The sequence below is a fragment of the Poecilia reticulata genome, chromosome 9, assembly GCF_904066995.2.
Source record: "Poecilia reticulata chromosome 9, P_reticulata-male-v2, whole genome shotgun sequence".
Lineage (NCBI taxonomy): Eukaryota > Metazoa > Chordata > Actinopteri > Cyprinodontiformes > Poeciliidae > Poecilia > Poecilia reticulata.
The window spans coordinates 29617586-29643776 of NC_088838.1; the positions used below are offsets into that span (position 1 = coordinate 29617586).

The window sequence follows — 26191 nt, forward strand, 5'->3', positions numbered from 1 at the left end:
GAAGCACGCAGTCTGCCGTTTTACATTATTAGATCCCTGTCAGGGGGCACTTCCTCTGACTCTGAGAGGCCGCCGTAAATGAAGGCGAGGAAGATAGAAAGCGACGGCTCCTGCCTGCTCGGTGCAGCGGGAAGCGGAGGAGACGGTGCTGATGGACTAATCTCTTGCTCTGATTATCTTCTCATTACAATCAGACTGGAGCCACTCGCTGAAGAGGAGAATTTGTAATTACCGTCAAATCTCTCGCGACTAAAACAGAGGATGTTGATCAGGGCTTTAACTGCGGGCCCACATCAAATAACTCAAATTTATCAAATCATTTGTGGATGAACATTGTTTGTGGAAGGGTTGTTGCAGTAATACGTAGAAGCAGGAGATGATTTGTTTTACCTTACTTTGGTTTTTGATACATTTAGTAAGAATTTGCTAAATCCATGCAAAAAGCAACAAACCCAGAACCTTCCTGTTGTGAGGTACCATTTCTAAAAACTGTTACATCATACATTCAGCTAAACTACAAAAACAAAAAGGGTCAGGGCGTGGAATATTTAATGATTTTACATTGCTAGCAAAAGAAAACCTGCTGCTCAATTATTGTTTTTTGCTATATTTGATAAAAAACGTAGTAAAGACGTGAAGAATTTAATCTATTGCTACAACTTGTGTCACTTCTACCTAGAAACAAAAAACAAAAATACCTACATTTCAAGACAGCTGAAGCATGAACATAACTGATGTATCAGTTTGACTTGTAAGTCACTGACCTCAGTTTTTCCTGGAGATTAGCTGCTAGGAGGAAAAGGTGGGGACTAAAACATATGGCTAGTAGACTGGAGGGAATAACGTTTACTAGCATGCTAAATCCTCTTTTTCACTGTTGTCTGATGTAAGCTTTGGGTTTGTGGAGACTAAGAAAAAAAACAAAACAAATGTTGACATTTTGCTGAAGTGCCAAAAAAACCCCGTTTCTGTCTAAATGTGTCTTTTCTTTCTTTTCTTTTTTTTCTTTTCTGTTTCCTGTGCAGCTCAGAAACAACAACATCCTACCAGCCGCTGCAGACAGACGACCGGAAAGCCGCTGACACGCGGGTGGACAGCGCAGACAGGAACGGCTGCATCAAAGGAAGCGGACGTAAACACCACAGCCACCGCAGGGCCAGAATGTGAGTTAGGCTCTGTGCTCTCACTGGTGCTAAAATGAAATGCTTCAGAAATCATCAGGAGGGTTTCCTAAGCTCAAACAACAAGCGCTGGGAAGAAGATAAGAGGACTAAGAAATCAATCCATGTTAAAGACGTAGGAGTTTTGATGAGAGTGACGTGAAGCTGGTGATGAATGGTAGCGGTTTGTTTTTGTTTTTCTGCTTTGCTTTTGTAGATCACAGTGCTTATGATAAACCGCTTCCGCAGTTCCACAGAATTCCTTCAGGGCCTGACTCTAAGTGAGAAAAAGCAGAATAATCTCTGTATTCTGGTGGATTGAAACAGAAAAGTCTTATCACGTCGACCCTGAAGGACAAAAAGAAAGAATCTGGTGTCAAACTTCACTGTGCATCATTAGGATTTTCTTTTAGGGAAATCTTAACCTGGAGGTCTCCTTCACATGCTAGTTTTTTTTCTTCTTCTTCTTCTTCTTTTAATCAGAGGAAAGGAAATCTTCACTAATATAAAAGCTTCAAAGCGTTTGCAGCAGCACAGCAGGGGGAACATTGAGATATGTGAAGCACATTTGAGGTTGCATCAGTAACATAAAGCTCAGTGAATTTTATCCTGCAGCAACTGTTGGTATTAAAATTTTACAATGAATAAAACACAGAGGTATGCAGGCGTCTGATAATAAAGTTTATCTCGTATGTGGTTAAATAACTAAAAGTTATTTGGCAAAACCCCAAAAGTACGAGGAAAAAACTTTTTCCAGGTTTTTTTTTTTTTATTATTCTTGAAGCCTTTTTTTTATTTTTGTTTTCTTTTATACTTGGCACCTTCAGCTGCCTGATGCAACAGCTCTGCAGTGCATCCATTTTGGCTGAAAAGTGGCCCCAGTGGGTCTTGACTTCTTGGAAAGCCTCCACTATGAAACACTGTGGGAATTAACACTTCTCTGTGTGATTCTGTGTGATTTATACCAATGTGATTGATGTGTTTTCATGTATGCTTTTCACACGTCAAAACTGCCTTTTTGACTAAAAGGAAAGTGAACAATGACAACTTCAGCATGTGGTGTCGCTGCTATGAATATATGCAGAGAAAAAAAAACGAGACAAAATTAATTAAACTGCATGAAAATACATTTAGAAAGTGTATAACACTTATCAGTATGTATTTCTGGTGTTATTTTGTAATCATGCTGCTGTATATCGAAGACATTTACATATTTATAACTTTCTTTAACACTTGCTAACTTTATATCTCACTAGTTTTTTCGGTTTATTTGAATTGTTGGATATATGTTTGTTGGCTTTTTCTTTTATCTTGTTTATTTTTGTGCCGGGGGACTGCAGATGAAAAATTAACATTATTTCTGTCAAAAAAAATTAATAACAATCTTTAAAAATCCTCCTAAACTACAAAACCATAAAATAAAACTGGACTTAACAAGGTTTTCACATGCTTTGAAGCTTATTGGTTTAGTATTATTTCATTTCATTCAATTCATTAGGCCTAAACAGCTCAAAGACACCTGGTTAATGTATTTAAATCTCTAGAAATGGTTCATATTTCATGGTGAAATCAGAAAATGTTTTACAGAAATGATTTGTTGTGGGTGTTACAAATTCCTTGTGTGTAAATACACATCAGTGGCTTTTGTATTTTATATTATTACCAAGGAGAAACCAAATGACTGCTAAATTTTCCAGAGTTTTTTCTGTTTCTGTGACAAAAAACAGGCACTACACATCAAAATTATATTATAAAATAGCAACATTTGTGGAGAAAAGATATGCCTAAGCCAGTCTAAGTCATACAACATGTCACAGTATAGCAGCATATAATTCCTGCAACATTACATTTTGCTCCTCACACCCTCCACCATTAAATCATGGTCTTCTAATCTTGCATACGGAGGTTCATTCTTACCCAGTTTACACAAAAAGCCACCATTAACTCCTGCTAAGATCATCTCAATTGAAGGCATGGTATTTACCAGCTAAGTGCACATTATAATGGCTTCTGTGGCCATAAAAGGCCTTTTTGTTAAGAAATATGACTGTGTTCACCTTATCTTTTCTATGACGCACGGTTGACAATAATACCAAATAGCAGGCCAAAAAAAAGCACTTAAAACTAGAACAGTTTTCCAGGAAATTGTTCATACGCCCAACTTTTTGTGCAAGTAGCTCTGAAAAATGTCTATTTTTAAGAAAATTACACTTTATCCTCTTATAGACGTTTGTGATTTTACAAATCTGGATGTGAGGGGAAAGAACTGAGTGCGAAGAGTGAAATGGGTTTTTGCGTCATCACCAGATTGTTCCTCTGTGACGCCGTGTGTTTAAAATTCCTAACAGGTCACAGTTGTGGCTTATTTCACAAACTACTGTGCCCGGTATGGAGGCAGGAAATTGGGTCACATCACTCGGTGTGTAATATCTTTACAATGGTCTCCTATGTGTCCAAAAAATACTAGTAGAGGAGACGAAATGTTTTAAGGCCATCTTCCATCACCCGTCTGCTGGTCCATTACCAACAACCCAGACATCACTGGTGGCCTGGAACCCGACTGTTCACTGCTTTCAACCACTAAGAGAAAACATAATGTTTTCCATACACAGCATATCTGGAACAGATCCGTGAAAAGTCAAGTTTTTTAAAGATGTTACCTCTACGTTCTCACCCTCATCTATGGTCATGAGCTTTGGGTCATGACTGAAAGAACGAGATCACGGGTACAAGCGGACGAAATGGGTTTCCTCTGCAGGGTGGCTGGGCTCTCCCTTAGAGATAGGGTGAGAAGCTCAGTCATTCGGGAGGGACTCAGAGTAGAGCCGCTGCTCCTCCACGTCGAGAGGAGCCAGTTGAGGTGGCTCGGGCATCTGGTCAGGATGCCTCCTGGACGCCTCCCTGGTGAGGTGTTCCGGGCACGTCCCACCGGGAGGAGGCCTCGGGGAAGACCCAGGACACGCTGGAGGGATTACGTCTCTCGGCTGGCCTGGGAACGCCTTGGGATTCCCCCGGAGGAGCTGGAAGAAGTGGCTGGGGAGAGGGAAGTCTGGGCCTCCCTTCTGAAGCTGCTGCCCCCACGACCCGACCCCGGATAAGCGGAAGAAAATGGATGGATGGATGGTTACCTCTGTTAATTTTTCCACCTGAAAGGGCGTTTTACTTTTTTAAAACATCTTCAAACTCAAGGCTTTACAAAATGGAACTCTTTATTAAATCCTTTAATTTCTCACTGTATGATTGTTTTTTTTTTGTTAAGCAACACATTTTTCATGTTGCTTATATGGAGTGATGTGGGTGTTTTTTGAGGTGGACATTAAGTGTTTAATCTCTAAGAATAGAGTCAGTTTTTTTAAACATAAGTAAAATCCGATCTCATAATCAAACTGACAGAAAATCAGACTTTCTCATTCATGAGAGCAATCACAGGGACTATGCTGTAAAAAATTTAAAAACATTCGACTTAGAATAAGGGACAAGATGAGGATCTTTTCAGTTTGTCTGATTTTTGTGTTTTCAGTAGCTATAAGCAGAAATGATCATAATAACACAAACAAAGACTTAATCTATATGTAACGTTTTAAAATCTTGATGTCTTTAGGTGCCTAAATTATTTAATGTTTTTCCTCCATTTGAAATGTTTTTAATAATCTAAAATTAGATGAAGATGATCATTTAGGTGGAGTTTTTAAATATAACACAACATAAGTGCATCCCACCTGAAAATCCTGGCAATTAAATGTGCTAATCTAATCATTTTCATTTCTGTCTCAGTGTATTCCAGGAAAGAAAAAAAATGAAAACAGTAATTTCACTCTAGTGAAGCTCAGGTAATACTTTGTTTTACCAAACAAAATAAATCCACAACTTCTGGATTCAAACTCTGCCTCACCTTCTATAGCCTTCTCCAATGAAAAATAGACTTAAAAAAGAAAAGCGAGGAAAAACTAAAACAGTTAAAAGTTAATAAATTGAACCTTTACCTGATCCCTTTTCAGAAGCCAGTTACCAAACAAACACTTAGAAATAATAACCATTATTTCTAAACTTACAGTCACAGTATTCCCTTTCATGGCTTCTACTCTGGGCACCTGTATGTGATGCTTATATACCTGCAGCCAGCACTGCACAAATCACCTCTTCACAGCCATTTGCAAATGTGTCCAACAACAACCTGCCTTTCTGCTCAAGTCCGTTTCCAAAGCCTGTTAGTCTGCGATGCATTAAAAATAACAGGTTAAGCCACAGAGGGGAAAACTGGATTTAATTCATAATTGTGTGTAAAAAAAAAAAAAATCTGTGTGCATATTCATACATTAGACATTTCTTGTGGGATTATAAAAAATAAAAGGAGACATGTCTGTCTTTTTCCACCCATGCCTTTGACTGCAAGGTCAGTGGAGTGGACGGTTCACTGGCTACAGCCTCCGGGAAGCACTGCAGACGAATCATGCATTTCCCAAAAGCTTTTACAAATAGTGCATGATTAATACTGTGTTTTTTTTAATTTATTTATTTATGTTTTTAAATGGCTAATTAACTACATAAATTTCCAAACCCTTTGTCTCAATAACAAAGTGCTGCCAGAAAGAAACGTCCTCTGTTGGGAAAAGCACTTTCTCTTCGGATTGTTATCTTGCTAATTGGATCGCAGCAGCTCAACTCAGCAGAGAAATCAAACATTAGTTATAAAATTAAACTGATTTCCGCTTCTTCTAAAGACAGCATGTCAGCGTTAATGAGCAAATATTAGGCAGGTTTCAGGAAAAGCGTACGCTCGGCATTTCAGAATGCCTTATGAAAAGAACTGAGGTAAAGAAAATCACATTAAAGACCAGAAATACACTAAAGAAACAACAAACAATATTTAAACACTTTATTCTCCTGTTTCTAAGGAGTTACATATTTGTATTGTGGAGTAGAAACGACGTGATGTATTCCCTTGTTTCATCTTTTTTTCATAATCACATCTCTGGTGACCTGAGGAGTCTACACTTCAAACCTGAATTATAATTAAATCACTTTACAAACAAGAAGCCAGTGCAGTAATTTAAAGATTGGGATTATCATATTTTCTGCTGCTGCCCAGAACATTATTTTGATCAGCTGCAGTTTCCCGATTCATTTTCTACAGACTCCAGTTTTTCTGTGTTCTGTTTCCACAGTAAGCTCTTTGTTCTGGCAATGTTTTAAAGAATATAGGAAGCTGGCCAAAACCTTCAAAGCATATTTAATACTATTATTGAGTTAACTTGAACCCTGATCTGTAAGCTGCTGCTTTTCTGACCTAAAAAGTCAAGTACTCAAGTTAAAGTAAAAAGTAGCCATCCAAGAAATTACTTAAGTAAGAGCAAAAAGGTATTTGGTAAAAAGTCTAGTCAAGTACTGGGTAACTGATCGAAATATCGATCATTTAATATTTAAAAATTACATAATCATTAAGGATTGCTTAATCATATCTTGTAAACAAGTGGAACATTTCAGTATTGCGTAAAAGAGGTCAGAGAATAGACACTTGAGGAACCTCATTTGTGATTTTTGTACAAAAAAAAGAAACTGAGGTGGATCAGTTGAAGCATTTCTTGATCAAAAACCTGGAGTGGACCTCATTAGACAGAAAACCAGAAACACAACTTACACAGAATCCCAAGGAAAGTGTGTAGCTTACATATAAAGACATGCCTAGAAAGTATTTCCATATATTGGGGAAAAATAAATAAAAATACTCCTTAGGTAAATTCAGCCGAGTTCTCATTAAATGTCCTCAAATCCCAATTTTTATTCAAAAACTGTTGCGCCGAGTTGTGTTTCCTACGTAGCTGTAAAATGACTGCTCTCTTGCTCCCTCCATCTCATCAAGAGAAACCGTTTCTGGTGGCCAGAAGAAATGCAAATGCTCTCTCACTACAAGGCCAGAATGGTCAAAGTGTTAATGAGTGACAAAGCGTTCTCATTATCAGGAGAGGGTACTTGGGCTTGCTGAGTCTAATCAGCTCTAATGCATTTCAGTTCCTAATGCTCCTGAACTGCCGACGACGCCAAGCAGGGCCATTTATTACTACAGGACACTCTTGTGGATCCAGCGAAACTTGCACACAGTCTCCAGAGCTTAGTGGCTGCATATTTCCGTTAAGCGTTCACCATGTTACGGTATGCAGCACTCCTGTTTGAAATCAGGAAGAAGTGGCATTTTTCTCTTAAAATTGCGACTAAAAGGCAGCATTACTCTTGAATGAGCAGTGATAGGATTGGTCAAACACATTTTGACGAATCCTGAAAATATTATCATAGAGACATTTGTTGTTTATTTCACATGGTAAAGCCGTTTTTCATTCACTGTAATCAGAATACAGCAACGTCTCTATAGCACAGACAGACAGACAGACAGACTGATTGATTGTGACATGGAAGCATATGTGGGGTTTATTTTGTCTTTAAGTCATTTGTGTGCATCTTATGGTTATTATGCATTTTTAATTTCCTTAATCTGGATTGAGGATCTTCTTGTGTTGTCATGGAAACCCCACAGGATTCTAGAGCGAAAAGGAGAGGAAGAGTTTTGGGTGTCTCCTGCCAAACGTTTTGCTCCTCTAACCCTCAGGATCGCTTAAAAAAATGTGAAAGGACCGTCTCACTCATCCATTAAAGATGGATTTTGCTAAACTTTGTTGTGTTTACGGTTACTAACGATTTCTCTTCATGCAAAACGGTTAAAATATTAGAGCTCAGACGTTCAGCGGGTATTTTAGGACTGTTTATGTTGTTGAGAAGACACTGAGCTTTCATCAGTCAGTCACAGAGGATAAAATCTGTATCTTTTTAAAATCATCCCGTTTTCTTGACAATTTCCCAGTCCTCATTGTGATGTAATCTTCTTTCTGTTCACATCACCTCTTTGGCTCGCTCACAAACTGCCTTTGCTCCTGTCCTTGAAAGGACCGCTCAGTAAGCCTTTGGTGCTTTTTGAAGTCCTTCATCTCCTTTCTCAGATGTCTCACTTTCAGACAGAGGGAAAAGGTGGGCGTCTGGAAATTAATCAATCTGACCACAAGAAGGAACTTGACAGTTTTCTTTTTCTGTGTAATGATAAATTCAGTCCACAAAAAAAAGAGTAAAAGTGGGGAAGATGAATAACAAGGACTTGAAGGAAGAAGACAGTGTGCAGTGGTAGACATTAAATGTGGAGAGTTGTTTAGTGGCACACTCATGAAGAAACAAGTCGAAATGAACGTATATTTAAAACAGGCAGTCTGGATATGATTTACAGCCTCAGTTTGGACCAAACAGAAACCAACTAGGAACTACTGCTTAGGATCTCAGTAGGTAAATCATGCACCTCAAGGACGTCACATTTGAAAAAAATCATGCAGTAGGCAAGCTGACAGAAATGAAACAAGAAAAGTTACCAGCTGAGCAGGAATTGTTTTTTCTTCACAATCCAACAATGTCCTGTTGTAACTGGACAGATCCTGACTCCAGAGGTTTAAAGACTGCACAGCTTGTTTGAACACCCCTGAAGTGGCTGTTTTTTCTTTGAGGGTTTATAATTATTTAGGTTCAGTTTAATCCACAGTGCTGGTTTCTGTCGGCTTCTTGGTGCTGAACATCGTCCATCACGTCTCATGAGTGACTGCAGATGTTTCCCTCTGCTCTGTTTCCACAGCCCGTCCTTTGATGGCGTCCTCTCCCCTCGGGCCAAAGGGAAGAAGAAGAAGAGAAAGTCTGAGCGGAAGAGAAAAAGAAGAAGGTGAGTTTTAAAAGTTTGCCAGTTCTGCACTCAGTGTTGCAGTGCTTTACTGTTCGAAACAGCAGAATACAATGAACATGCAGTAAATCCATGAAAACACAGATTTGAAGGTATTTATGCATTTTAATAATACTATTCTACTGAAATACATGAAACTAATAATTGAAATTAATGCATAAATAGTGACTTGCGCTGTGTTGACTCTCTATTTGGACTGAATAGAAATAAGTTAATACATAAAGTATAAAAAAATTAGATTAACTTTGACTATCTTTGTAGATTGTAATGAAATAAACTGCAGGTACTTCCAATTATTTTCAATTACTGCCTTTAAACAAACTGTAGAAATATTCAACTTGAATAAAACTGGGTTTAACTTAAATGAACAAACTTTAAATTAATTGTCTAATTAACCACAATGATTTGCATTAGACTTAATGAGATTGCACTGAAATTTATTTGAAATAATCAGCATGCAATGGATTTGGAATTATGTAATTCAACAGAAATAGATCATTTATACTTGAACTACTCTGTTTTCAATAAATAGTATTGAATTGGAAAATAATATAATGTACTGAAATTTGTTCAATTAGCCTTTATTTAATCAGATTAAAATGAGTTAAAATCGTATCTATTTGAAAATGATTTCATTGAACTCATCTAGACTCAAATAGACACAAATCTCACTGTAATGCAACTGAATGGTTTGTTGTGAAATATTGATATTCAAAACAACTTAATGTTAACTGAAATAAACTCAACTCAATTAAGATGTATCAGAATTCATGTTTATCTTTCATTATTACTATTTATTTCCCTTCAGGTCTCCTTCACACAGTCTGTCACCACTGAGGAAGAAGAAAAAGAAGAAGAAGAAGAGCTCCAAGAAAAGCAAGCGCCATAGGTATTTCCTCTTTATTATTACAGTTTTGTTGTTATGGATTTATTTTATTTTAAAAGTGACTCAAATCATCTTTCTCTACATTCCAGGTATACCTCTAAGAAGTCAAAACACAGGTATTTTTATGTTTAATATTATGATTAATATTCATATTGTCAGTAGTAGTAAAAAAAATCTATTTATTTAGAATATGTTGCTGTTTTAGATGTGGTGTAACAATGGCATGCATGCAGGAGGATTACTGGATTTTCACCTTAAAGCCTGATTCTTAGTGTATCAGCAAGAAGGCAGGCTGACTGTGAAGGCTTTGTCAGTCTTAAACACCTCCGGCTTATTCTGCTCTCCTTGATCCCTCCAGCTCTTCACGTTTAAAACGTAAGAGGAAGGATGAACGCAAGCACAAGAAAAGGTCAGTCTGTGATTGTTGCATCAGAATCATCTGGAGTATCCTTTCCTTCCTCCTTTCCTTCCTTCCTTCCTCTGTGGCTTGTCGTAGATGTTACAGCTATGTAAGGGCACCGCAGCTTTGAAATTTTCTTCAAGCCGATAAAAACAAACCCTCACACAGAGAAAAACACCGAAGCCACAAAGAGAGTGAAGCAAATATCAAAAGGGTAACTGAAGCCAATTTCATGCTGTGATTTTGCTGTTTCTCCTGATTTGCCTTTCAACCAGATAAGGGTTTTTTGGCAATGCCTTATAAATTAATTGACTTTTTTTTCATGGTAAAACCACAAACATTAATATATTTTATTGGTGTTTTAGGTGACAGAACAAGGATGTTCAAACTTTACAATTCAAATGACCAGTCCAGTTCAATAAAGCTTGTTTAGAGCTGCAAATGTGAAAAAAGGCAAATAGTGATTTATAATATAATATCTACTCTATAAAATATGTTGTTTTTAAATAACTACTTTTTTTTTGTTGCTTTAGTTATGTTTTTAAATAAGAGAAAACATGTAAACACTGTAAAAAGAGAATAGCTAATTTGTCAAAATCACATAATTTTGAACACAATGACAAAAATAGTTTAAAATTATGCAATTATTCCTCGTAAAAATTTAAAACCTTCTGAAAAATCTTCATGTTTTATTATATTTATTCTTAAAAACATTAGTTGGTCTTTTGTCATTTTTATCCAGATTTGTAAAGAGCCAATGTGGAAAACGCTCAGAGGCACAGCAGCTCCAGACCAACATCATGGTGGCATTAATTAACGATGGAGCGAAAATGTTTTACTGTTTTTGATTTTTTTTTTCCAAATAAATCTCTTAAAATGTGCCATTTGTATTTATCTCCCTGTGTAAACACAGAGCTGTTTGTCTTTGCACATCTAATCTTTCCCCGACATTCTTTGTGAATCAGCTCAAACTGAGTGAGGCTGAATAAACAGCATCTGTAAACATCCATTTTCTCAGTGGATTAATGTCTGAATTCCCACTAACCATTCCAACATGATTATCCTTTCAAGTAAACTGTTCAAATGTTGCTCAGGCTGAATGTTTTGGGTTATTGTTTTGCTGAAAGGTGAACCTCCACACATTGTGTCAAGTCTTCCTTCACGATCAGCCTGTATTGATTTCCTACCATCTTTGCATCAACTGGAGGAAAATGATTGCACTAGGTTTTATTTAGGGGCATCAAAATAAGGATTCCTGAATTATGAAAGAGGGTCAGGAGCACTTAAAAAATATCAGAACTTTGACTTGATCTTTTGAAATAAAAAAAACAAAGTTCTGAGAAAAAAGTCAGAATTTCGTTTTTTATTTTCAGTGTCCTTACCCTCTTCCATACTAAATACACATATGCCACACTTTTCAGATGTTTATTTGTAATTAAATAATTTTAAAAACTAGATATAGTTTTCTTACCTCAAAGTTTGCAGTTGTAACAAAATTAATTGTGAAAAAGATCCAAGGAGTTTTCATGGCATTGGGTTCAAGTAGCTGCTCATTTTAACAGCAGCAGCTCCGTTCCGTCTCCCCACAACTCCGCTTTCTTTTAGTATCTCTAAACTGTTCCATCTCTGTTTCAACTCTCAGCCCTCGTTTCTCCTCTTTTTCTTTTCTCCTCTGCGCTCCACCAGTTCACGGACTCGCTCGCGTCGGAGGCGGCGCTACAGGAGGTCAGAGTCGTACGCTTCCTCCTCCAGATCCTTCACGGAGGACAGGTAGGGCCCCTTCTCTCCCTCAGCACCTTTTTTCTTATCAGCCTGCGGCGTCTTGGTCTCACTGCAGCAGAAACCGATAAGACAGAGGTGACTTCCTCCTGCTCCAGTATAACCAACCCTTATCACGGCCTCACAGAAAATGGCCACAAATGCACTTCTCTGATCAATTCGCTCAGTTAGGATGGAATGGAGTGAAATATTGGGGTTTTGGTGATATGTAAGAGGTTCTGTGGTGTGGCATTTTTTTTCTGATTACATTTGAGTAATTGCTGGTGGAATCGCTGGATAAAAGCGGTAATTCTTTCACTTTAGCCTCAGTTTGATGCAGATTGTTGTATTGTAAATGAGAAGTGCCACCGCAGTCAGCAAATCTGACTTATGAGCTCAGGACAAGACCTCAGAGAAGACGGCAGGACTCACATATAGTACAGTATTTAATAAAAGAGAAGGCTAGAGGTTTATAAATATAAAACATGTTGAGACAAAATAGTGAGGCAGAGTTTCTTAAATGAGTAGCATGATAATCAGGAGCATTCATCTCTCCGTTCCACATTTACGGTATTCATTTCTCAAATGACAGTAGACAGTCATGAACATTTTAAATTTAACTAAATGTTTAACGCATTTTACTGCAGAACTGGGCGGATTTCTGTTGTAAGCTCCACTGTTAGGTGATGCAGGCCACGCATCCTGCAAGTTAAGCAACAAAATGTTCATTAAAAAGCCCCAAAATAAAACATGTAAAATAAGAAATGCCATTCATAAAGACATAGAAGCTTGTTTTAATTAACTAATACCACGTACACTGACAGAATATTTCACTTATAATTGGACATTTTTACCTTTTATAAGTGAAATAATCTGCCAGCTGGAAATATATTGACCTAAACCAAGCTCCTATGTCTTGCCGAAAGTTACTTGTTGGTTAGTTTTGCTTTATTTCAAATGTATTAAAATATTTGCACTAGAAACTGAACTAAAAAAGTACTTGGTAAGATTTTGTGTGTTTTTATGTATGAGCTACACAACAAGTGAAGTTAGCAGTGATTTAGCATTCAAATCAGAAAAAGGAAACCAGGTGGCATCACAATTTAACTAAAACACGACAAGAAACTCATTATTATTAAAACACACTTAGATTTTAAATGAGGTTAAACACATTTATTGTTGTCTAAACTAAATTAACTAGAAAACAAAGTGGATAAAGCTTGGTGGTTACCAACAATTTTTGAGACAAATACAATCAAACCTCACACTTTTAAATAAAATCTCACAACTTGTACTTAAAGTACAACTGAAACTCTTCTTCCTTTTTGGTTGTTTAACGCTGGAAATATTTTGTGTTCATTCATTTTCTGACTGAACCGCAATTACATTTTGTTTTACCGCAAAAACAAATGTGCTTGTGAGCTGAGACAAGTCGCAGGCATCGCTAACATAACGCTGTGTTGTAAAGTCAACTAACCGAAACATTTCCCCACAGACACCTGCAGAAGTCTGTGGTTCATCAGGCTTTCAGAGCCACCGGAGGAACCCGAGCAGCGCTGAACCCCACCGAAGCAAAGTGGAAACATGCATCTAAATCTGTGTGTAAAACGGCTCCTAAATATCGCTCCATCCTCTCAGCGGGCACCGTAAGTACAGTTTCCAAGTTTTACAATGCTGCCGCAGGTTCAAATTAGTTCCTCTGGTCTGGACGTGTCAAACTGTTTATGTTTTTTGGTTTTCTAAGCTGTATTCAAATGCATATCTCAAAAGGAATCCACTACGTTAAAGTTACTTTAGATTTCTATATTTATGGTGCAACTACACAAAGCTGCTTCAGGTGTGAATTGCAACCAAGATGTATCTCAAAGCATCACATGTAAAAGCTGTTTACCATTTTATAGAAAAGCTTTTCAACACAGGTGTGAAGCCAAAGTGGTGCGGAGGATAGTAATGATGTGTTTTATGTTTACTGCTGTGCTAAATCACAATGTTCCAGCAGCACCTAAAAGCATCAGGACTGGATTTTACAGCCGCTTGTTAGCATATAAAGATTTAACAGAACTGAAAAAAAAAACATGCAAATAAACCAATGTGGGAAAAGCATAAATCTAAAGATGTTTATATACCTGTGATATGTGATAGTCAAATTACCAAAACTAGAAATACACAACAAATTTAAACACTAGAAGGCAGAAACATAATGGCCATCTGTTTTTCTTTTACAGCGTCACCAACTGCAGATGTAGTTTGAACAAAGTGACAAAAATCTTTGATTTCATAGGTATAGGTTTTTATCTGTGGGTTATTATTACAGTTTGCAAACAAAGTAGCCCAGGTCATTTTCGTATATTAATTTATTTTTAATCTAGTAGAAGACAGAGCCTCTAAACAGTGAGGCATTCTGGGATTTCCCCTTTACTTTACTGGGGAAAAAGGCAATTGTTAGTCCTTGGTCCAATCTGGCATGAAGAGAAAAAGTTTTAGTAAGAGATTAAACAGTTTCACAATTATTTGGGTTTTGGTAAAAAGTTTAGTGGTCCAGTTTGAAACACCTCTGACAATACTGAAACCGTACATGTTTTCAACCTTTTCAATTCAAACCTAGGTTGTTTTATATGGTTTCTTATCAAATACTTTTTTTTTCACCACCTGTGAAGATTCAGTGCCAAAAAATGAAAGGAGGAGGAAATAACCAGCATTCCAAAGGTTTTAATGTGGGTAAAAAAGAAACACGTTTCGGCTACCAGCCATTGTCAGGAGCACATTCTTTTCTTAGCGTTCCTGACAACAGTTAAAACCTTTATATGCTTTTGGAGTGCTAGTTATTTCAATTTTCTGTATTCTTCAATACCAGGCAATCATTTAATTTCCCCCTCATCCTTTTTTTTTTTGCATTGGAGTTGTCCACACTACTTTCCTCCTCAGTATTCATAGTCAAACCATGGATGGAGGATGAGCTGATTCTTAAACTCGCCCTCCAACAACCTCGATATTAAAAACTGTATAAAAACAGTGTTTTTTTCCCATAAACTGGCCTTGGTGATACAACAATAAGTCACTTTCTTTACAAGACTCCCTATGATGTCGCAACCTCATTACCTCCTGTCCCTTCAAGTGTAAAGCTTACAAACACCAGTCTAATGTATAGATGTTTTTATGTTTTGTACGTAAAAGTTGGAAATTAATTAATTTCGAACTATCATCTAGAACTCCTCCTGAATCCAGATTTATGATGTATAAAATCAAAATCCAGTATGGCTTCTGCTTCCATAAAATCTAATGCAAACTGCAGTAATGAAAATATTTATTACTGCAGTTATGATAGTTTCTTTCTTTTTTTTTAAATCAGGCCACAGTTATCTAACTTTGGTGATTTAACAGCTAAATAAAGTGTTTTTTTCTTTTTTCTTAAACCTTACATTTGTTGTTCTCTAACAGTATTTTTGTAGTTCTGATTAAAATGATGAAAATATTACTAGTTTAGAGCATCTTTAGTCCATCCTTAGCTAAAACTCACAGTGAACAGCTGAAAACTGTTCTGCTGCTTAATGTTGAATTTTCTCGGTGTTCTTTAGAGCCTTATAAACACAGCTATGTCCTTAAACCAATTGTCTCCTGCTTGGTGGAGCATGAAACATCTTTAATTTCTCCCCAGTAATCATTAAATTATGCTAATTGAAAATATGGATGTTTTAATTACACACCAAATGGTTTTAATTGAAATTCAGTAAATTAATTCATTTATCCAATCATGTCAACATTTATTTTGTAGTCTTTAAGGGAACTTTACAAACTGATGTGTGCAGGAATACTCCGAAGTGATTGTATCTATTTATAAACAATCCATAAGTAGATTGAAAAAAAAAGTCTAATTAGCTAGATGCATTTGTTTATACACTCTGTAAATTGAAATGTATTTTTTAAAAACTGGCATTTGTTATCTGAGACAAAAGAACAACTCAGGGATTTTTTAAAAGATTCAATATTTTCTTGAAGGCATCTGTGTTGAATGTCTATGTTTAAAATGTGTGAAACCTTTTAGCCCCAAGTGTGAACAGATTGTGTGAAACTCTTAAAGAGGATGGTAGAAGATTTGTTTTTGTGTCCCTTGCGGATGCTATGTTGACTGATGACTGCAAAAACCTTCTGGAGGATAGGGCCCAATAAACGTTTTTTTTTTTTTTTTTTTGCACCTTCTTTTTGCATCTGTTGTTATTTTGCAATACAGGAAAAAAGCTAGCAGCTGTACCAGGCACTGAATGTGTAAATAGCCTTAAATTAATTCAACTTTTTTATGGCAGAGACATAATGTCAGTCTGAACACTTTAGAAAAATACAACCTTTGAACCAATGAACAATGGGGGGAAAAAGTTATATATATATATTTTAAAATATAGCTTTTTTGTTTTTGAAATAAACATATATTTTCTTTTTGAAAATAACTGGAGTGTCAGTAAAACACAATTGTTCCATTAACTTCCTGCATCCTGTGACAAAGAAGTCCAAGAGTTCCTTCCATTTGTCACTCTTCAAAATAGGAAAGATAAAAGAACATACCATTCCAGTAAGGCAGACGTGTATTAATCAGGAAAGTGACAAGAATCCTTGCAGTAATCAAGCAATAACAGAGAAACGTAGATTATTTGGAGGATCATTTGTTGTTCAAATGAGACTAAAACACTCAAAAAACGGAAACGATGTCACACTGGTGAACTTTTTTTTTTTAAAACTCTGGAAACCGTTTTGAAAACATGGTTTCAAGGAGATTTGAAATTAAAATCTGATGACTTTTACCAATAAACTGAAAATGTTTTTCCTTTTTTTTTTGTTCTGCATGTTAAACATTCTGAAACTAAAGGTTGTTTTTCTAAATTATTCAGTCTGAGACGATGATAATTGAAGGGATTTTACATGCATTTATGAGGCGCGCCAACAAGTGTGGAGGGCGCTGCATATCCACCCCCGGAAAACAACAAAACGATGTAAAAAACACAAATCTAACTGGCTCTGAGTTTGAAGAGAGGGTTATTGTCTTTTTTTATGCAATTTACGACTCTAATGATGCACTTACGTTGCCCGCTCTTCCCTTTTTTTTTTACACCTTACCTACTTAAGGAGGAAATCTTGATTGGTAAGTCGCTGCTATCTGCAGATTCAGGGATTTACTTGTAGGTCGCTGAGGGCTAAAAATGTATTCTTACAGGAGAGAGAAAAGCAATCTTCTGTCCTATTCTGAGGGCTTTCTTAGTTAGACTGATGGGATCTTTCTTAGTCTGCAATCCTTTTCTTTTCTATATAAAACCCAGTTTTGTGATGTTTGTTCAATGTTTTTTAAATGAGGCTTTTCAATGGGGTTATTGTTTACTCTGTTTTCCTCTTCACTGGAGTTAGAGCTGGTAGTTCTTTTCACACATAGATTCTTTTGTTCTCCTCTGCTCTTTTCTTTTCCCTTCCATATAATTGTTTTTAGTGCAGCTCTTTTTACAAAACAGTTTTCTTGTTGATTTCTTCGACTTTAGTTGAGTTCAAACTTTCTTTCGAGGTTAATCGCATGCTTGAAATTTGCATGATGTCTTTCTATTTCAAAGCTTTTTGTCCCAAGAATAAATAAATCTCTACTGTGCTTTCAATGGAATATGTGCCTTTGCACTAGTGTATTCAGAGTAAATCAAAGCAGGTAGCAGGTTCTGTTCCATGCAAATTGGGGTTTAAGCTGTTGCCTCTTTGTCTGTTCGCAGATTTTGTCGTTGAAGCCTGGAAGCGAGCTCTTAAATGGGAAAGGAGCTCAGGATTTTTCGAGTCACGCCGAAGGTACACGCGACTACGACTCTGGTAACGACACATCCTCACCTCCGTCGAGCAAAACTGGTGTTTCTCGAGCAAGTGTCGCTGAAAACCAGAGGACCTGCTGTCAACGTCTTACCTCGCCTCTGGAGAAGCAACGCTGTGCTGACAGAGACAACGGCTCCGATTCAGGGAACTCTGTGACAAGCTACGCCTCCTCATGCAAACCCTACAGGGAAGGTGGCTTCTCTGCTGCCATTTTCAGTGGAAACAGCAAGAGGTGAACATTGTGTTTGGATTGTATCATCGATCTAAATGTGTCCATTGTTCTTTGGGGGAAAAAAATTTCTGTGTTCACAGTCATTTGAAATTTTTAGTTGGGTGCATTTTTTCAGAAATTGAAGGTTTTATTCCATTTCTTAAGAGGTACTTTAAAGAACTTACCAGGTACTTTACTAAAACTTAGCAAGTACTTTTCTCAGCTTTCTAAATTATTCTACCAGAACTTAACACTTACTGTTTTAAAACTACCATGAACTTTTATAGGTTTTATGAGTTACTTTTCTATAACTTGCTGTGAACTTTCAGAACTAACTTAGTATGTTTCCAAACTTTCCTTAATTTTACTGGTAATTTTCTCAAATCATACCAGATATTGTCCTGGAACTTACAGATACTTTCCAAAAATGTAGAGGTCAGTTTTCAGAACTTGCAAGGTTTCTTGTTTGTTTGTTTTTTTTACCTTCATAAAGTTTGCTGGTTGCTTTCTTAAAACTTACCTGGGACTTGCCAGGAAGTCATAGCATACTTTGTAGAACCTACAGTGTATTTTTGGAACATAGTGTATGTTTCTGACCTTTTCTATATCTGGTTACTGGTGAGCTATCAGATAAGTAAGATAGCTCACATTTTTTGAAGCGATGTTCTATTAAAAAGCAATCAAGCACTAAATGGCTCTCTTTGGATCCACATTTAATGCTAATCCAGATTAATTGGTACTTCAGGCTAATGCTAAAGGCAGTCCTGAAAAATATCACAGTTTCTTTTTGCAAACAGTATTTTATTAGCCTTTAAACTGTGGTTATTTTTGCATTTTGCAATTATTTTTAATGAGACCAATCATTATTTACATGGGAGGTAAAGGTAAGAGGCTGTGTGTCATTAATTATCTTCCAGTCTGAAACACTGAGAATGGAACAAGTAAGAGTAACTGAATGTTAGAAAAGTAATGTGACATAAAAGTCAATGAAATAGCAGCTAAAATACCATTGCTTTATTTACCTTCTTCATGTAAAAGATACTGAAAACACTACATGTTTTGTTCTCTTGTGGTTTACACAGAAAGATCATTGGTGTTCTCCAACTCCACTTTCTGTGTAAATAATCATGGTTTTCTTTGTTAATACACCTCTAATGCAAGACCATAGCTGAAAAACTCATAAAATAGTCACATAAAAAAGTTATGACAACTCTCTAGACTAGAGTTGTTTGCTGGGGGTAGAAATCAAGGTGCAGGTAAGACAACTTATAACAACCTTTTAATAGAAACTAACTTTAAAACCTAATTTTAACGATTGGTCACTCCCAACCCCTAAAATGTCTTTATGTTTTCTTTGCAGTGGGCAGATAACCTTGGGGTGTGAGGAAGAAGTGGTGAGATGCACGAAGGCAGCCCGATGTGCGCGGAGGAGGAGCAGGTCGTCTCGAAAGCGGCGGAAAACGCTGTCCTCCTCCACCAGTCGGAGCAGATCTTCAGGGACTTCCAGGTACTCTGGACGCTATTCTCGAAGCCCTTCGCTGTCTTCTTGCAGGTACTTTATCTAATTTCGCATTTACACGCTGTCCAGCAGGATTCTACCACAGGTAGTACTTTCAGTATTTGCTCACCTCTCTTGCTGCAGCTCGTACTCTCGTTCCCTGAGCAACTCATCAGATGTGAGGCGAAGGGGCAGCTTGGTCAGCCTGAGCTCCAGAGGAAGCTACTCCAAACACAGTGCTGATAGGTGAGTTTTGCTAAATGTTTACAGCTGCTAATGTCTCTTTTTAAGCGGTGCACAGAAATAAACCTACGCTGACATTTTTGGGTAATTAAATGTTCACACTGTTGAATCTGGTTCCCCAGACTGCGAGACAGAAAGCGGCAGTCCAGTTCCAGAGAGACGAATCTGAAGCACATGCATAAGGTTAGTGGAAAGAGACGAAGACGCAAGTCCTACTCTCCTATGAGGAAGAGGAGGAGAGACTCTCCAAGCCATCTGGAAGCACGCCGCATCACAAGGTAAAGCTGATCTTAGTCTGCGCTGATCCTTTATTCCTGCACACTTTCATTGCCAAAAAAAAATCTCACGGTTTAACAGCTTAGATGGACACATTACGCGTTTATGCAAACTTAAAATTATTCATATCCAGAAGGTAAGAGATAAGTTGGCTTTCAGTCCCTAAAGAGGTCAACAAAACAGATGTTGAGGAAAAAGGAAATCTAATTTTTTGTTTGTGGAAGTGTCTTTTAAGTCACATAAAATAAAAGACAAAAAGATAATAACCTGAATCCAAAGTATGTTTTAAAAATGAATAAAGTTTTACTATTGGATATGGCAGCTTTATATTTTTGTGCACTTAAACTTCGTTTAGGAAAAAATATAGCACAAGTACAGGATAAACAAAGCATTTCACTGAATTATTAAAACTTAACGATACAGCAGAGCACTAAATCTATGTCAGTCATCAATCATCATTTAGTCAAGGGAGAAAGGAAATGTCTGCTGCTGGAAAAAGAGTTATAGGGAAAAAACTGAATGCGCTCTATTGCTTAGGATTAAGCAGAAACAGGAGCTGCCACATGATGCTGATCATATACACGTTTATTAACCGATTACCAGTAACCATGACAACCACTATAAAAGCGGAGGGTTTTGCAGTTTGCTCCCTTGTCGTATACAGAGCTGCCTTAATGCAATGCTAAGGCCTTAAGACAGCAGCCACCACTTTAGCAAAGCAGTCTGGGAAAGTTTCTAAGTCAATTTATGATTGATGTACAGGCAATAATTTTTAGTTACATTTTTCTACACTGCAAACAATTCTGCAAAAATGGAAAATGAATAAATATTAAAAGACCCCCAAGGTTAACTTGTGCAATAGTCTAAGAAACTGTAAAAAAAAAATATCTCTGACACAAGGTGGTATTTTTAATACCACCTTAAATGAAATTTTAAAATAAAATATAAATACAATACAAGGGATGGTTGGGGGATCCTGCTGTAATACAACCAAGCATAACAAAAACAGACATTTCTGGAGTCTGTTTGTGGCTATTGGCAGTGGCTTTGTGCTTCTGACTTCACTTTCATCTACAGTGGTGAAAACAAAGCCAGTGGCAAAAACAAATACCGTCCAGCTAACTGGTGATAAACTCACACTTACCCATGATAGATGCAAAAACACCAGCTAGCTAGAAGCTATCAAGAGTGTGTTAGCATTAAGTTAGCGGTAGTGTCAACCGCCACGAGTCACAGAGCGCTTGTCTGCGCACGACTCAAACCTTTGCCTGACCAAAAAGACCAAGAACAAATTACATTAACAAGATTAAATATTCTTGCCAAAACAAAATATAAGACCTGTGATTAATGTATTTACGGCCTACTTACACTTTATTTTATTAAGACATTTTAAGCCCATAATATGAAGTACATGACTTTTTAAGACTTTTTCAGGATGCGCAGACACCCTCAACCTCAATTATACACGTTAAATGGCAAAATTCATTACAGCAAAGTTAAAGAGCAAACAAGTATGGCTTCCTTGGCAGGGATACCAGGAAAAATCTTTTGCTAAATGAATTATGACGATATAACTCAGGTTTACACCGTCGCCTCTGAATTAATGGCTAGACTTGAGCAATATGTTACTGAAGCAGAACAGGTTGTTATATGATGTTCAGCACCGTGTGTGGGACAAACAAGAGACCTGAGTTATTTTTTTGTGTAGAGTTTCTTTTAGATAGCATGGGAGAAGAAGACATCTTCAACAGCAGTAACTTGTTATATTGTTACAACAAGTTACTGCTGTTACAACAAGTAACTTGTTAGAGTTCATGCAGGCCAGCATGAACTCTTCTGTTTGCAAAAGTATTTGAGAGCTAAATGTTAGGCTACGTGTCTAGGAGTCTTGGAACAAACTATGTTGTAAGCAATCATCCCAAATCTATAAACAAATTATTTAAAAAGGTAATAAGTGCTCGAGTGGCCCAATTAAAGTCCTGCAGGTTCTTTAAGGAGGAAATGCATGAACCAGTTTCTCCAAACTTCAATGGTCTGACTGTGTAAACAAGAGTGGGCCAGTATTCATCCACAATGCCATGAATGAATGAATGAATGAATGAATGAATGAATGAATGAATGAATGAATGAATGAATGAATGAATGAATGAATGAATGAATGAATGAATGGTGTAATCATACAGAACAATATAACAAGTTACTGCTGTTGAAGATGTCTTCTTCTCCCATGCTATCTAAAAGAAACTCTACACAAAAGAAGAAAAAAGAAAACCTGATAAATGTGCAACTATATTTTTTGCTTCTCCGTTTGTTTCCCAAATCTCCACAGTGCCAGGAAGCGACCCATCCCTTACTTCAGACCCAGCCCTTCCTCCAGCAGCCGCTCCACCAGCGTGTCGTCGTGGAGCAGCCTCTTCACACGAAGCCGCAGTCGCAGTCCGATCCACAGCGTGAGCCGCAGTCGCAGCCGCAGTCGCAGTCGCAGCTACTCTTCCTACAGGAGCTACAGCCGGAGCTCATCGTGGAACTCCATCTTTGGGTCCCGCAGTCGCAGCCGCAGTCGGGGTTCTTTGAAGAAGCGAAGGAAAGCCCGGCGTTAATGTTTTTCTGTGCAGAGACAGAAACTACATCTGTATTGGTGGTCAGGACAGAAGCTGTAGGGGCTGATGACTTGGACTAAAATATCCCAGCATTTCTTCAAGGCCATCTCTCATTGAGATATTTCTAAAACGTTTTTACTTTTTGTTCCTCTTGCACCAACAAGAGAAGTTGCATTTCCATATTTGTCAAACCAACGTCCATGTTGAATACATCCAACTGAGATGCAAGTTTGTGCACTTCTCACTAATTTGTGTGTCTTAATGCTTAAAATTAACTTAATATGTTATTATGTAGTAATGTGGGAAAAACAACATTTAGTTTAAAACCAGGCCCATGAAGCACTGAAATTACTTTTCCCATTTAGTTTATGCCCTGATGTTTAGCAGGGCAGCAAACACAAACTGTTGTGTCGAGTCTTTGTGACACTGATTTTACACCAACAGATGAAGTACAGGGGTAACATTTAAGCTGTTTGATCCCGGCGCTCACAGGCGGCTTCACAGGGATCGTTATCAGGAATCAGCGAAAGGCTTCTGGCTCTGATCTCAACACTTCACAAGGCGGAGAACAAGCATGTTTCCTCGGCGTAGGTGGGCAAACGGCCTGTCAGCTTAAATGTCACTTTAATTTCTCCTCTGATCAAGTGGAAAACAATTTAAAATCTGTCTAAAGTACATCAGCGATCATATTTTCATGGAATTGCGGGAAGTTTTTCCCTCAACAACTATTTCTTCCTCTTGATCCTTTTCAGTTTTTGTCAGATTACAACCCGAAACATGAATGTATTTCATTGGGATGAGCAGTTGGGACAGACCAAAACAAAGCAGCACATAATAGTGAAGTTTAGGGAGGCATAATATTGACATCCGTATCAGCTGATGTTAGTCATTTTTTAACACGTCGACATGAAGTCCAATATGTAAAGCTGATATCAACAGCTGAAAATCTGTAGCCTTTTGCAGACTCTACCAGATTTTGTGGAAGATTCTCCTGGATTTACTGATCAGCTGTCTTGTCCCTGCCGTAGATTAGCCTTACCACAGCATTACACTACCAGCGTCATGCTTCGTCATAGGCACAGTGCGTTCCAGAGGAATAGCAGTGTTAGTTTTCTGCCACAGATAGTGTTTTACACATAGGACTGAAAGATCAGTTTTGATCTCATCACATCTGCTACATGTTTACTGTATCCTCTACATGACTTGTACTTACTGCAAGGTGGATTGTCTTTTTTGTTTTTGTTTTTTATTAGTAGCTTCCTTCTTGCATAAAGGCCAGATTAGAGAATTACTATTTGTCCTATCAAAAGGCCTCATATCTGAGCAGTGGATCCCTGCAGCTCCTCCCGAGTTACCATTTGCCTCTTCCCTGCTTCTTGTGTGTTTGATGTTCAGGTCTTGTTAGATTTACAGTTTTCACACACTCTCTTCTCTTTCAGATAAATGTGTTCCTTCCTTTGCCTTCACGATGCCGTTTGTCTCCATGTTTTCACAGAGCAGCTGCAGTTTGACTAAGATTCATTTAAACACACCTGCACTGTTTACAAATTATGAAAATACTCAACCACCTGGTTATAGCAGATTTTTTAGGATTATCAGAGGATTTGTCAAAACTTTTTAAAAGCATAAATATTGTTTCCGCTGACGTGACTATTGTGTGCCTCTGTGGGTTGGTCTTTCCGTTAAAATCTCAATATACTGACGTTTGTTTGTAAAATGACAAACACTGTACAAGCTCAAAGAGTGTGATTTCTTTTGGATGTCTCTGTACTATGTTTAAATGACTTTCACTCATGCTCACACTTAACTAAATAAATACATATTTTTATTAATTTTAGTTTTTAATCAGGTAAATGATGATTTAACTGATGTCCAACACAGATACTTTATTTCCTTTAATATTTATACAAGACTGAAACAAACATTAGCAAACATACTTATAACTTGTTTAAAATGTATCAGTTCTCTGTTCTTTTCTGTAGTTGTCAAATATTGTGTGTATTGCTGTTATCTCTTATTTATTTTCTTTTACAACTGTAACACATTTTGTCTGTAAAATTTTATTTTATATATATATATATATATATGCAAAGGTTTATTAGATGTCCAGCAAACTCGGTAAAACAAACTGTTGAATTAATTTTAGAACGGAAAATATTTGCAGTTTTGGGTTGACTTCAGTTTTTCAAAATAAATTTTGACTCCCTAATTGTTGAGAACATCAAAATAATCTTCTGTAGAGTAAAATCCCACATTCAGTGGCATTTTAATTCATTAATTCTAAAATGTTATATATTTATTGACATTTCAATTTTAAACTTATCTTTTCCCCATTTGTGTTATGAGCTTGCAAATTAAGCTAGGAAGAGAATACAGTAACTACATCTGAAAACGAAGCTGACAATGATTACATTTGAAGAGTCTGCTGCAGCACTTAACGTTTGTTCACCTATTAGAATTATTGAGAATGCAAAGGGTAATTATTGGGAAATATTTTGGGTTTTTTGCTGATGCTCCTGACTTTAACATGAGGCTCAGCAACCTTTTCAATCCGAGCCGTTCTTTGTGTCTTCTACAGTATAACATCACATCCAGGGTTTCTCATTTCCTTGACAAAGTCGCTTCATTATCTCAAGATATTTTTACTGTACTTTCATAGACCAGCTGCTCATTAGACCATATATTTTGACCAGCTCGAAGAAAACAGGCTATTTTCTCCAAAATGTCACACTGTTCCTTCAAAGTTAATTTCATGGCAGCTCCAACTCCAAAACAGCTTTTGCTTATAATTAAGGGTCATGTTTCTTAATGGTTTCAGATCCTTCATCCTGTCTGTGTTGCTGCTCCAGGCCTGAACGACTGCTGCTCTCTATGCACTCAACTCTCTCAGCTTATTTCCCTAAATGTCAGCTAAATTGGACAAATGAGGGAAATGTGCTGCTGGAAGAGAAAAGACGTTGGTGCCAAAAATATAATCCATATACCACAAGCTGATGGTGGCAGATGTGAACCTGTATGCTGGGGAGAAGATTTGCACAGTTGTGTTGATAAACTTAGACAGCCAGCGATGCCCTCTCTCTGAGTCCTTGTGCAGACAGGAGTTTGAATATGTAATTACCGTGTTGTAAATAGGCACCTGGACTGTGTAAATAATACAAAATGTGTTTTTTTTTTATTTACAGCACACAATTGGAGGCATATTGTAAACATTCAGAATACAGTGCATCAACAAGTGACAATTTAAATGTATTTAAATATGATTTGGGGTATTAAAAAAAAGCATAAGCAAGCTCTTATAGCAATAGTGATTCATTGTGAAATTATGCATTTTTATTATCGTTTTCAATATCTACAAACATAATGCAAAATCATATATTTTTTGTACTGCATGTGTGTCAATGTAAAGTCCATATTGTAATAAAGTGTCAACTGGAACCTCAGCATAACATACAGTGGCTTCCAAATGTCTTTATTACCGTTGACATTTTTCACACTCTGTCTCATAATAAACACAAACTCCAGAGAAAAAGTTCAAGAGTTACGAATACGTTTCCAACACCCT

At 37.1% G+C, this 26191-nt stretch overlaps 1 protein-coding gene across 1 annotated transcript in view; it reads left to right on the plus strand.

Annotated features, from left to right (window-relative positions):
• Window positions 1–26079, plus strand: part of srrm4 (serine/arginine repetitive matrix 4) — a 60314-nt gene extending 34235 nt beyond the window's left edge. Inside the window, exons 2-13 of the mRNA XM_008417861.3 lie at window positions 1026–1163; window positions 8824–8907; window positions 9734–9814; window positions 9901–9927; window positions 10170–10220; window positions 11898–11981; window positions 13465–13615; window positions 17708–18033; window positions 19373–19564; window positions 19655–19756; window positions 19876–20031; window positions 22359–26079. Coding sequence (XP_008416083.2) covers window positions 1026–1163; window positions 8824–8907; window positions 9734–9814; window positions 9901–9927; window positions 10170–10220; window positions 11898–11981; window positions 13465–13615; window positions 17708–18033; window positions 19373–19564; window positions 19655–19756; window positions 19876–20031; window positions 22359–22629 — 1663 coding nt within the window. The 3' untranslated portion in view covers window positions 22630–26079. The remainder of the gene's footprint in view (window positions 1–1025; window positions 1164–8823; window positions 8908–9733; window positions 9815–9900; window positions 9928–10169; window positions 10221–11897; window positions 11982–13464; window positions 13616–17707; window positions 18034–19372; window positions 19565–19654; window positions 19757–19875; window positions 20032–22358) is intronic.
• Window positions 26080–26191: the final 112 nt, after the last annotated feature.